General features: G+C 41.1%; 1 protein-coding gene across 1 annotated transcript in view; it reads left to right on the top strand.

Annotated features, from left to right (window-relative positions):
• The first annotated feature begins 5,591 nt into the window (after positions 1–5,591).
• The window catches only part of TMEM87B (transmembrane protein 87B), a 17,132-nt gene continuing 9,642 nt past the window's right edge, over positions 5,592–13,081 (top strand). Inside the window, exons 1-7 of the mRNA XM_053459705.1 lie at positions 5,592–5,864; positions 9,958–10,018; positions 10,483–10,574; positions 11,290–11,430; positions 11,767–11,799; positions 12,425–12,472; positions 12,798–12,891. Coding sequence (XP_053315680.1) covers positions 5,733–5,864; positions 9,958–10,018; positions 10,483–10,574; positions 11,290–11,430; positions 11,767–11,799; positions 12,425–12,472; positions 12,798–12,891 — 601 coding nt within the window. The 5' untranslated portion in view covers positions 5,592–5,732. The remainder of the gene's footprint in view (positions 5,865–9,957; positions 10,019–10,482; positions 10,575–11,289; positions 11,431–11,766; positions 11,800–12,424; positions 12,473–12,797; positions 12,892–13,081) is intronic.

Here is a 13,081-nt window from a genome sequence, read left to right as displayed (position 1 = left end):
ACCATATATTTTTCTATGTATATAGTATGAAATAAAGTATATTTAATAATGGCACATGGGGGAAGAATTACCAGATTTGAGAAAAAAATGGTTTTGAAACAGCAAAACACTACCTGTACTTATTGCCCCATAACGTGCAGAAAAAAGCATAAAAACATTGGATATTTCTAAAATCACAACAAATAGTAGAATCTATGTAGCAGTTTTTTTTCAGTAGCTTTTATAGATGAGTAAAAGAATTTTTCAAGTAAAAGTCAGAAAAAGTAATTTTTCACTGTATTTTATACTTTTTTTATAGTAAATATGATACAATCAAAATAAAGACATCTACAGAAAACTAGAGCTGAAACAACGAATCGATAAAATCGATAATAATCGATAACGGAAATCATCGATAACGATTTCCGTTATCGATTAATCGAGTGATCAATTCGTTGTTGGAGCACTCGGCTCCTTTTACTTACCTCCGCGAGCGTTCCCCGCTTCTGCTACACGCTCTGCAGTCTCCGCCTTCTTTTAGCTACGTGACGGATGTGACGCGTTCCGGAGGTAAGTATTCTTCATGTCTATGTGCACGGATCGCACAGAGCCACTCGCACAGAGCGAATCGCTCTGTGCGAATGGAGCCACTCGCACAGAGCGGTTCGCTCTGTGCGAGTGGCTCCACTCGCACAGAGCGGTTTGCTCTGTGCGAGTGGCTCCACTCGCACAGAGCGGTTCGCTCTGTGCGAGTGGCTCCACTCGCACAGAGCGGTTCGCTCTGTGCGAGTGGCTCCATTCGCACAGAGCGGTTCGCTCTGTGCGAGTGGCTCCATTCGCACAGAGCGGTTCGCTCTGTGCGAGTGGCTCCACTCGCACAGAGCGGTTCGCTCTGTGCGAGTGGCTCCACTCGCACAGAGCGGTTCGCTCTGTGCGAGTGGCTCCATTCGCACAGAGCGGTTCGCTCTGTGCGAGTGGCTCCATTCGCACAGAGCGGTTCGCTCTGTGCGAGTGGCTCCATTCGCACAGAGCGGTTCGCTCTGTGCGAGTGGCTCCATTCGCACAGAGCGGTTCGCTCTGTGCGAGTGGCTCCATTCGCACAGAGCGGTTCGCTCTGTGCGAGTGGCTCCATTCGCACAGAGCGGTTCGTGAGTGTGGGTGCAGGGCAGAGTGGGGGTGGGGGTGCAGGGCAGAGTGGGGGTGGGGGGTGCAGGGCAGGAGACTGGGTGCAGGGCAGAGTGGGGGTGGGGATGCAGGGTGTGAGTGTGGGTGCAGAGCAGAGTGGGAGACTGGGTGCAGGGCAGAGTGGGGGTGGGGATGCAGGGCAGGGTGTGAGTGTGGGTGCAGGGCAGAGTGTGAGTGTGGGGGCAGGGCTGGGTGCAGGGCAGAGTTAGAGACTGGGTGCAGGGGCACAGTGCAAAGTGCTGGGTGCAAAGTGCCAGTGCTGGGTGCAAAGTGCCAGTGCTGGGTGCAAAGTGCCAGGGCTGGGTGCAAAGTGCTGGGTGCAAAGTGCCAGGGCTGGGTGCAAAGTGCAAAGTGCTGGTGCAAAGTGCTGAATGCTGGGTGCAAAGTGCTGGATGCAAAGTGCCAGGGCTGGGGCAAAGTGCTGGGTGCAAAGTGCTGGGTGCAAAGTGCCAGGGCTGGGTGCAAAGTGCTGGGTGCAAAGTGCTGGGTGCAAAGTGCAAAGTGCTGGGGCAAAGTTTCTTGAACAGTAATAGTCCACCTCTTTTCAGAATGTTTGGGGTTATTTTGTTTCATAAATATTGTGTTTGGGTTCTTGTACTTTGAAAATATTGTTTTTTATTACATCATAACAAAATAAGAATGTTAATGTAAATTTTAAGTTGTTTTTTAACATCCAGTTCATTAAATTCTTTTAAATAAACGAAAAATTTGCATATTGTTTTTTTTTATCCGATTAATCGATTAATCGAAAAAATAATCGGCCGATTAATCGATTATTAAAATAATCGTTAGTTGCAGCCCTACAGAAAACCCTTCTTGTCATGAAAAAAAAACAATTTATAACTTTTGTGGGTTCAGTAAACGGGAAAGAAGAAAATTACAGCTAAACACGAGCACCGCAGAAATGTTAAAACAGTCATTCTCACGAAGGGTACAAAAATGAAACCAGATAAAAATCGCACCAAAACCCATCTTGTCATTCTCCTGCAGGCTAGTAAACAAATATACTTTATTAATTAAATTCACATATATATATATATATACATATATATATATATATATACACACACATACATACATATACGTAGAATCAGTCAGTGTACCAATTGTGGTCATGATGATATTGTGGTCGTTACTAAAGATGATAGGAGCCTAACAACAACTACTACTTATAGGAATTAACATTTTTTATGAAGGGAAAGATTTTATCCAGCAGGCCAAAAGAAAGTACACCCGAAAGCAATAAAACTGTTCTGGTACAAACAATTTCATCTTGTTAGAGTTGCTGAGATATTTTCATGAAAAATTCTACCACTGTAGGTGCTCTTAAAAAAAAAAAATAAGCAGTGGCCTTATAAGCTTATGTAACTTTTTTTTAAAATCTTTTTCTACGCTGGCCCAACAAAACTCTCTCAGAGAAGGATATGCTTTGAGCCCTCATTCTGATGAAAGACTGTTCCATTTATCTACCACCGCTTAGTAAAACTTCTTTACATCTAAACCTATAGTTTTAAACTACAACCTCTTGTTCTAATGTTTCTCCTCCTGTTATTTAGGAGGAGAAACCTGGGAAGAACATCTTTTAGAGAGCATCCCCTATCACTCCAACAGAGGCTCAGTGGCGTGTGAGAAAATAAAGTCACTCATAATACCAAATAAACAATGGCACCCATGTCTGCAGATACATTTATTGAAAGAAAGATTAATCCAGTATTGTCTTAAAGCTAAACTACTTCAATGTATACAGCACATTAATGCTAAACCTCCAGGTACCCCCTTTAACGACACCAGGCACATCAGAGAAATGCATCTCCTAAACGGCGATTGACATGCTTGGCACATCATGAAGGTACTGCATTTAACCATGTAAGTCAATGGAGCCCAGCTTACATACGGTATTTGCTCGATAATAAGACAAGTTTTTTTCTGAGCAAATGCTCTGAAAAATATCCCTCGTCTTATTTGAGGTTGTCTTCTAATCGGACCTCAAATAGAGGTCCGATTAAAAGACTAAGATCCAGATCCCCCGCGGTGCTGCAGGGGACCTGGATCCTCCTCTCAGGCAGCCTCTGCTGCTGTTGGCATTTCCTCTGGGCGCTTCTATGACGGAGCTCCGGCATTACATGACGTCCGGTGCTGCACCATAGAAGCCCCGGCGGAGGTGCCGGCAGAAGAGGAGGTTGTCTGGAGGCAGAGTGGCATATAGGGGGTTAAAATGCATGTCAGGGAGGCAGAGTGGCAAATAGGGGATTAAAAGGCATTTCTGGGGGCAGAGTGGCATATAAGGGGCAGATGTGCATAACTAGGGCAGAGTGGCAAATAAAACGAAAATTTTTCTTCAATCATAGTTTTTATTAAAATAGTTTACATGTGAATTAGTATTTACTAGTAAAACTTTTTTTTTTGCTATAGAGTAGACTTATATTCAGGCTTTTTTTCCTAAATTAATATTCAAATTTTTTTTTGGGGGGGGTCACTTTATAATTGAGCAAATATGGTATTAAAAAAAAAAGTTAATATTTTAAAAAGTGGTAACATGTAAAAATAATTCTCCAGTGATGTCGCCATCAGGGGAACCATCAAACGTAAGTCCTAAAATTAGCACTGCATCATCACAAAAATACTGGCATGGAAAGAGTTAAAATACTAGCATTTTAGTTGTAAATTCATACATAAGAGTTAAAGAACTACAATTTCAAATACCATGGGGCGTCTATAGTTTTCAAACATATAAGGTTTGATGAGGTAAATTGAACTGACCGGCTTCAAAGATGCCCCAAATAGGACATGGGTGCAGTATGACTAGATTTGAAAGGAAAAAAAAAAAATACTAGTATTTCTTTTTTTCTTCAAATTTTTTTGCAAAAATGCTAAAAACAGCTACTATCATGAAGGGTACAAAAAGACCAAACAAAAAAAAGCTGTCCTTAAGGGGTTAACAGCTATAGCAAGTCTCTATCCTATTCAACAGGAGAAAAACTAGATTATTATGATTCAAAGACAATACTGACAAATGGGGGGGGGGATGCCCGTTCTGCACAAAGATTAGTGGCTCCAGATACAGTGTCTGTAACAGGGGTCCCCAACCACCTGGGCCGCACGGCAGCTCCAGGCGGGTGTTTAGCTTTCTTTTTCATTTAGCCCTGCTACGGGCAAACATTAGGGTGAGGATCCAGATCTCCCGCAGAGCTGCAGGGGACCTGGATCCTCCTCTCCGGCAGACGTGGAGGTCTGTGCAATGCAGACAAGCCCGCTGGTGCCGGCACTTCTATGAAGTAGCTCCGGTATTACATGATCTTCGAGTGCTCCATCATAAAAGCCCCAGCAGCAATGGAGGTTGTCTGAGCGCATAACAGACTTCCCCTGGCTGCGGGAACCTGTATCCTACTTTCTGGCGAAAGTCTCTGTCATGCGTGCAGACAACTTCCGCTGCTGCCGGCACTTCTGCCGGGGGTTCTATGACAGAGCGCCGGCATAGAAGCCCCTGCAGATGTGACGAGCAGCAGCAGAGGTTATCTACGCACATCGCACAGACGTACATCCGCTGCCCCCACTAGGCACCAGGGAGTCTGGGGGTGCATTGGTAAGTCAGGGTGGGAGGTCAGCGTGGCATATCTAGTGGGACATAAAGCATATCAGGGGGGCAGAGTGGCATATCTAGGGGGGCATAAAGCATATCAGGAGGCAAAGTGGCACATCTGGGGGGGCAGAGTGGCACAATTTTATGTGCTTTTTATGGATGGAAGACATTTTAAATGTAATAATAATAGAAGTAACAATAAATGTAATGCACTTCAATTAAACCCAAAACACTCCGCCCGCAGTCCGTGGAAAAATTGTGTTCCACAAGACCGGACCCTGGTACCAAAAAGGTTGGGAACCGCTGGTCTATAGGAAATGAACAGGGTCACAACACAGGCCCACTGCAAAGAAGGGGCTAGCCCCAAAGCCTCCGGGTGCCCTAGCGGGCCTTTAGGGGGTACTAATGATGCAAATGAACGTTTATTGCCACACACTACAGGCGTTTTTATGAACAGCTTAGATTCCGGCGCTGACACGTAGCTACAACGTAACACTTCACACACGTGCACAGCCGTGATCCAACATGGCAAAGGAACACAAACTCCGAAACACGGCATATCCGAGGGGAGATACGGCCCACAACACATCCGTGTACCGGGGAAGCAGCAATATCTGACCTACACCAAGCTGCGGTTCAGAGGCCAAAAGAGGAAGATCTGCCCAGGACCCCCCGCGCTACGTGTCTAGGAAACTACCCGTAGACGGTCTATTCCCGCAGACCCGCGTGTATCAGTCACAGCCTCCCACTCTACGGAGCACACGCGCATTCCTACACACTCTACATTACACGTCATCTCCCTAACCCGGCCCTTCTCCGTGAGCTCATCGCCACCGGGAGTGGCAGATCTCCAGTTACTCCTCCTCTAGGTGAGCTCGTGATGTCACTGCCGACCAGGTGAACTGTCTCAGGGGCTTGGCACAGATTACCACCGGCACGCTGATCTTAGAAGGAGGAAGAAGGAGTGACTGGCACACGGGACGCCGGAATGGCTGTCTCTCGCATTACCCGTCTACCCCTGGCTGCCGCCGTCTATTTGGTGGTGTGTTTGGGCCCCAGCCTCTCGCCGGTGGTGTGGGCGGTACCGGAACAAGGCACTTGGTCCATGTCGGTGTCTAGTGTAAGTAGGCGCCTATCATGTCTCTATATATATAATGGGGCAACGGTAAACACGCAGTGTGGGTCCCAGTGTCACGTGGCTGCGCGTTTGTCGTTGTCAATAAAGTTTGTTTGGGTTTAGAACTTACTTTTAGCATTTAAAGGGACAGTACATTCGATCTCCAAAGTCAGTGACTTCTAGTAAAATAGGAACAATATCGCAAAATCAGGTTTTTATAATTGCAAAATAGGATGGTATACATTTATCAGCATAGCTGTACAATGGCCAGCCAACCCCCATTTAACAACGGCCTAATCTGGAAATCTAACTTCTGAGGTTGCCAAACTAGTTGAACGGACTAACTGATCAGTAAAGGTGTAAGTTGCTGTCCCAGACAAACCGTTGGTATTATCGTTTAGATACATTTATTATGTATTGTTTTATATAGCACCATCATATTCCGTAGCGCTGTACAATGGGTAGGCAGTAAGGCTGCAACAACTAATCCATAAAATTGATAATGAAAATCGTTGCCAACGAATTTCATTATCGATTAGTTGAATCAATTTTATCGAATATAAAATGAGGGATGTTTCAGAGCAAATGCTCTGAAAAATACCCTTTGTCTTAAAACAACACTAAGATCCAGATCTCCTGCAGAGCTGCAGGAGACCTGGATCATCCTCTCTGAGAGCCGGCACGCAGATATCCTCAGCTACTGTCCTCACTTCCGCCTGGGCTTCTATGATGGAGCGCCAGCGTGACATGAACTTCGGGTGCTCCGCCATAGACGACCTGGCGGAAGTTGTCTGCACGCATTGCGCAACGTTTGCTGGCTGCCAGGGAGGTGGACCCCCCGCAGCGCTGCAGGGGACCTCTATCCTCCTCTCTGGCAGCGGGTGGGAGTCTGTGCGATGCGCGCAGACAACCTCCGCTACTGCCGGCACTTCCACTGGGGCTTCTATGATGGTGCACTGGCATCACATGACCTTCCGGTGCTCAGTCATAGAAGCTCCAGCGAAAGTGCCGGCCAGCAGCAGAGGTTTATCTACGCACAATGCGCAGGTGTTCACCGGCTGCCCCTACTAGACACCAAGGAGTATGAAGCACGGGGGGTAATTCTGGAGAGGGGCACAGTGGCATAAAGGACGTATAAGGCATATCAGGGGGGCGGAGTGACATATAGTGGTTTATAAGGGATATCAGGGGGGCACAGTTGCATATAGGGGTATAAGGCATTTTTAGGGGCAGAGTGGCATATCTGGGGTACAAGGCATAGAAGACGGCACTGGCATATGGGGTATAAGGCATATCTGGGGTATAAGGCATATCAGAGGGCACTATGGCATATAGGGGGGTATAAGGCATATCTGGGGGCAGAGGAGTATATCTGGGGGTATAAGACATATTTGGGGAGGGCACAGTGGCATATAAAGGGGTATAAGGCATATAGGGGATATAAGGCATATCTGGGGGAAGAGTGGTATATCTGGGGGTATAAGGCATATCTGGGAGGTAGTGTGGCAAGCCTGGGCACAGATGTGCATAACTGGGGGCCCAGGTTGGGAAATAAAAACAAGAAATAAATTTTTCTCAAAGTTTTTATTCTGCTGTTTATTTTTAACATCCAATTATTTTAAATAAATGAAAAAAATTTGATTTTTTTTTCCCCGATTAATCGAAAAAATTATCGTTAGTTGCAGTCCTAGTAGGCAGGACATACAAATTAATAATGTGCCAAAACTTAACTCGCTCTTCGCTGACAGTAACTGTTTACATTTTTCATTAATATTTGGACAAGCTGAATGTCATACAGATTACTGGGAATAATTCTGTATTTAACCAGCATCCCCAGTCAGGAGCTCTGCTAAAACTGCTCCTACCTTAATTGTTAACTAAAGTAGCGGAGATTGCAGGCTTTCTAGACTCTCTAGGTCTGAACGCATTATATTTACCAAGTTTGATCTTTTGCTTTTTACGGCTTTTTCTATACAAGGACCGTTTAACAGAAAAAACTGTGACACCTTTCTGGAATATGAATACTGTTATATAGGGTTAGTTAGTTGTGTAGAATGGTTAACTATAGGAAATGTGAGAGATCCACCTTAAAGATATATGACCGGTTTAGCCACTTAACTAGTATAAACAGTACTACCTTCTAGTTCCAGCTACACCTGACCATGTACACCAAGGATGAGACCGCTCTAGCTTGTACACGCAACAAAGCAAGAGATCGTAAAAGTACCTATCCGAGGCATAAGTATTGGGTATTCCGTCACACTGGATGGCCACATATTGGGGTCAAAGCAATGTTTGGCGAGTCCTATCGCATTTTTCATGGCTATATTTCTTACCGATTAGTTGAATCAGCGGGATTCATGTGTATACCTTTTTCAGGATCTGCACGATTTCAGGCAGACATGGTCAAGGTGGATAAGGAGAAAGGAGATAACACCAGCAGAGGAAATAGGTCAGGTAGTGCTAAGTTTGCCACAGGCCGCTGGTGATCTCGGTTGCCATGAAGTTATATTTTTAAATAAGTACACTGATTAACAAAGAAGAAAGACAGGCTATATGTCTTTACTAAAAACTTTGAAGGCACCGGTTTCAGTTCAGGTAGTCGCATATTAGAGATTCTATGATGAATTGAGATCAGCTGCGGTGAAACAGGAACTCGGATAATGATTTGAATAGTATACTGTAAAGAAAGATTAATACTTTCAAATGTATTGAACGAGACTACAAATAACTAATATTGTTTATACTGTTTTAGCAGTATATCTCCCATATGTGTGGAACTTAAAACCACTGGATAATTAAGAAAGGCAAGAAAGTATCATTTTGGGTGGAAACTCTAAATAAAATAAGGTATATAATAATAAACAGAGCAATTTAATTTTGGCAATTTTGTTTCATTCTCCTTTTTTGTTGCCTAAGAACTACATAAAAATAGATGTCCATCAGCATGATATGAACAATGTAACAGTTTTTTGAATTTATTCATGTTAGAATCTTAGGAAGGTTATGGTTATGCTGAAAAGCTACAGTTCACCTAAAATTTAGGTGCCAGCAAGTCTTCTGAAGTTTTTCAGCCTCTGTAACCGGGATGAAGAGGTCTTTGTGTGTGTGTGTGTGTGTGTGTGTGTGTGTTTACATGTGTAAGTTTTTTTTTTAACTTAAACTGTGAGTGACAAAGGGCCTCTGTACACCTATGAAGATATTTCTTTAAAAATTGGCAGTTTCCAGCTACAATAGTCATTTACAACATTAACAATGTCAAAACCGTATTTCGTATCCATTTCATGTTATCTTAATGAACAAAGTTAGCTTTTCTTTCAAAAACAAGGCAATTCGGAAGTGACCCCAAACCTTTGGACAGTAGTGTATATTTTGTATTGCTGACTGTAACATAATATAATCAATAAATTGTCCTCGGCTATATGCCTAGATACCTGAAACAATAATTAATTAGTTCACTGGCGATCATTAAATCCAAACTGGAGAATTTTTTAAATAATTTTTTTTATTATTTTATATATATTTTATATATTATATATTTTGTTTTCAAAATACATATTTAGGAATGTCACCATATATAAATTATGGTTAACTTTCTTTTCATGCTAGTATTTATAATGAAAATGCGAATAACTTCAGCCAAAGATAATAGATAGATAATTGTACAGCAGTGTTGGGCGGTTTTACATTACAATAGACAATTTAAAATGTGTTTACTCGTACTGATACAGAAAGAGAAGAGGGCCCTGGCTCCTGCAAGCTTACAGTCCGTTGGGTGTTTGGGTAAGGAGGAGGTGATCATGGTGAGGGTGGTGTGGAGGAGGACTCTTTTGATCTTGTAGATGGACATGGCGGTGGCTTCTTCAGGATGTTAGATGAGGATACTAGAAGGGAAGTTCGCTTTTCTAGAGCTGTCTGTGGTTCAGTGATATTGTCTGATCTATAAAGGGATATAAGGTCTATAACAGACCTTCACACCTGTTAGGATGTAGAGATTGGTAACCCATTCTTAGTGTTATTGAATTGGATGTTCTTTCTGCAAACATTACATCATTGTTGCATGTGTTAACTCATGAAGCTTATGTTTGCATTTCAGGACTCGGGGCCAGTGTTCTTCAGGAAAATACTATTTAATTCTACAAATATCAAACTGAAACGTAAGTACTTTTCCTTTCTTCTTCTTCTTTTCGTTTTAAAAACGGTATTGTAAAATTTTTATCAACTTTTCTATTTCCAATGTATTTTCCTGGATTAAGCCAAATATTTAATATTATAAATTCGTATGTTACAAAGTATATATTCACCTAAGGAATGTTAATTCTAGGGGGGGGTAGATACCATATTAAAAAAATGATTATAATGCTGTCTCCCTAAGCTTGTGATATTGGTAATAGGTACAGTGTTAAATGGAGTTGTCTGAGGGTTATGTGCACGTCGGGCAACCTGGAGACGGAGCAGATTGACCCGGGAAAGTGACTCTTCGCCCAGAGACCTCTCGGTTTTGGTTGTATGAGGTGTAGTCAGCAAAACCAGGATCTTCTTTCGGGATTTATTTTTTCTCTTTCTAGTAAACGGCAGCAGGGTGCATTAACTGCTTTCCTTTTTTTCTTTTTTTCAACAGTTAGTTCTCCTGAATGTCCAAAACCTGTGACATTTACAGTTGAGTGGTATCTGAAATATCACCATTGTTATAATCAGTTTGTTAATCTTGACGTAAGTAGTCTTTGCTAATTAAGTTGGACAATATTTATATATAAATACTGGGGAAGTGTACTTTGAGCAGTAAAGCATTTCAGTTACATAGCCACACCTGGCAACTTTAGGGAAAACTGTGGCTTTATTGGAAAGGTTATAGTCATTGTGCCAGGAACATAGATGTAGCAAACCACCAAAGTCTCCCTTCTCAATGATTTCAAGTCCAGAGTGTAACCCTTTGACTTCTCTGGCTCATATAATAGTAGTAAGTCTGTGGCTCAGTCGTCCTGAGTCTAGTTGGGCCAGGTTCGTTTTGGCATCAGAGCATGAATGTAGAACTCCTATCTTTGTCAGTATAGCTAGATGAAAAGTTAACTTTCTCCGTAGGCGAGTGTTCACAAATACCTTGTGAGGTTTCTTTTTTGGGAAATTCATGTAAGACCAATAGTCATTTACAACATTACAATAGGTGCAATAGTCATTTACAACATTAACAAGGTCAACACTGTATTTCATGTTATTTTACTGGACAACATTTGATTTTCTTTCAAAAAACAAGGACATTTCTAAGTGACCCCAAACTTTTGAATGGTAGGGTATATCTTGATATCTCAGAGGTAGTCCCATACTTTTAAATCAAATACCTTCATCACAAGTACATCAATTTACAAGTTAATCATACATAACTAGTCCTTTACATTAGTTTTCCATTTCTTGTTTTGTTCATTTTTAGGATATTTTAACAAGAAAACATGCAGCTGGAGAAAAAGTTAAAGATTTTTGCCTCAGTATCCTCCATCCAGACATGTGCATACAAAATACAGATAAAAACATTGTGTGTAACAAAGAAACACAAGCACTTCCTATGTTGAACGTAAGTATTTTATTATGAATGTTGGTTCATAAGAATGAATGTTAGAAGATCAGTGTGTTAGTAAAAATAAAACTGCTATAAATAATAGCGACAAGTATTATTTTACCTTCATGAAACATGTTTTCTTTCAAATTTCAATTTTTTTTATTATTATATTTTTTGTATATAAACTGAAATGTTAACCGTTTAGTATTATGCTTGCCTAATGTATGCAATTGATTAAACATTTGGTGTGTTCTATATTATTTGTGTGTGTGTATGATATATATAGATATATACTGATTTTATGAAGTACTAATCTTTTTTATTTATATATTTTTTTCCTTGGCCTTTTAGCGAAGTTATAGGGTACCAGATCTTACTCTGAAGGTATTTTAATAATTTATTTTATTTATTTATAGAATATTTATTCAGTTGTATGTGGAATTGCAGATTATGCCCATGCTTCCCAAGATCTTCAAATCAGAGCAGCTCAAGGAGCAAGTCTCTTCTCCCTTGCCAACCTTTCTTGGTTGATTTCTTTCAAAAGTGGGAAAATATGCTCCCGACTCCAAAACAGTCTTTGCACATTCATTCACTCAGAACACGTCACATGGTTCTGGGTGGTTGCTACCCCAGCTAATTCTTACACATCGTGAGATGGTCCAGAACACCATTAGATAAAAGTAATCCATTATTTATTTTACTCAATGCAACAGGACACTCTGATTAAAGAGGACGCAGAAAATACAACACGCCGACTAAAAAAAAAAAAAAACACTGCTAAGAGTCTGAGAAGAACATGCTGTCTAGAGCCAGCTTAATCTAGTGTACTACTGTGCACTTCTTAGTTTTCTGCTAAATAGGGATTGTATCTCTCATGTCATTTAGCTTCAATGTACTTTTTACTGGTGTATTAGTAGATTAGAGAATAATTTTCCTGTAATTAAGTGTGCATGTTGTAGAAATTTGTAGAATTTATGTAAGATATAATGTATATATTTTTTGGCTATAGAACAATACTCCAAGCTCCAGCTCTTCAAAAACAGAAAAAGGACCAAAGGTAAAGACTTATGACTATTTGATCTGTAACAGAAATGACTTTATGACTGTGTTGTTGTTGTTTTTTTTGAGCAACCTGGCGGAACAAGTTTTCTTAAGCCACTTTATGCTCATAAAGCATTCAGGAAGTATTTAAAAAAAAATATGCAAGAAGATACCTTCAAACTGAATGTAGAAAAAAAACCAGCAAAGATTTGAGTTGTTACATATAATTTCAACTATAAGCCGTGCCATTTTTTTTCCAAATGCTAAATTAAACTGTACGGTTACAATTTGTTTGAAACTTTTATATAAAACACAGTTAATGCTTTCAATTTTATTTCCAGGACTATGATGTTGTAACTCAAACCTGGCAAGATGGACCTTACATCTTTGTAGTCTCCATAAAAGCAGATAGTGATGTAGCATGGAATTTAACAGGTAGACCAATGTTTGTACATACATACATGTGTGTGTATATATATATATATATATATATATATATATATATATATATATTTTAGTGGCAGAGACCACAGGTGGGGGTGCTGCCCCAGGCCAGCACAATTAAATATATAAAGGAATGAACCCTGAACCCCCAAATTTTAATTATATATTACAGCACATTTAA

Source organism: Spea bombifrons, chromosome 3 (assembly GCF_027358695.1).
Source record: "Spea bombifrons isolate aSpeBom1 chromosome 3, aSpeBom1.2.pri, whole genome shotgun sequence".
Classification (NCBI taxonomy): domain Eukaryota; kingdom Metazoa; phylum Chordata; class Amphibia; order Anura; family Pelobatidae; genus Spea; species Spea bombifrons.
This window is presented reverse-complemented; position numbering and strand designations above follow the sequence as displayed.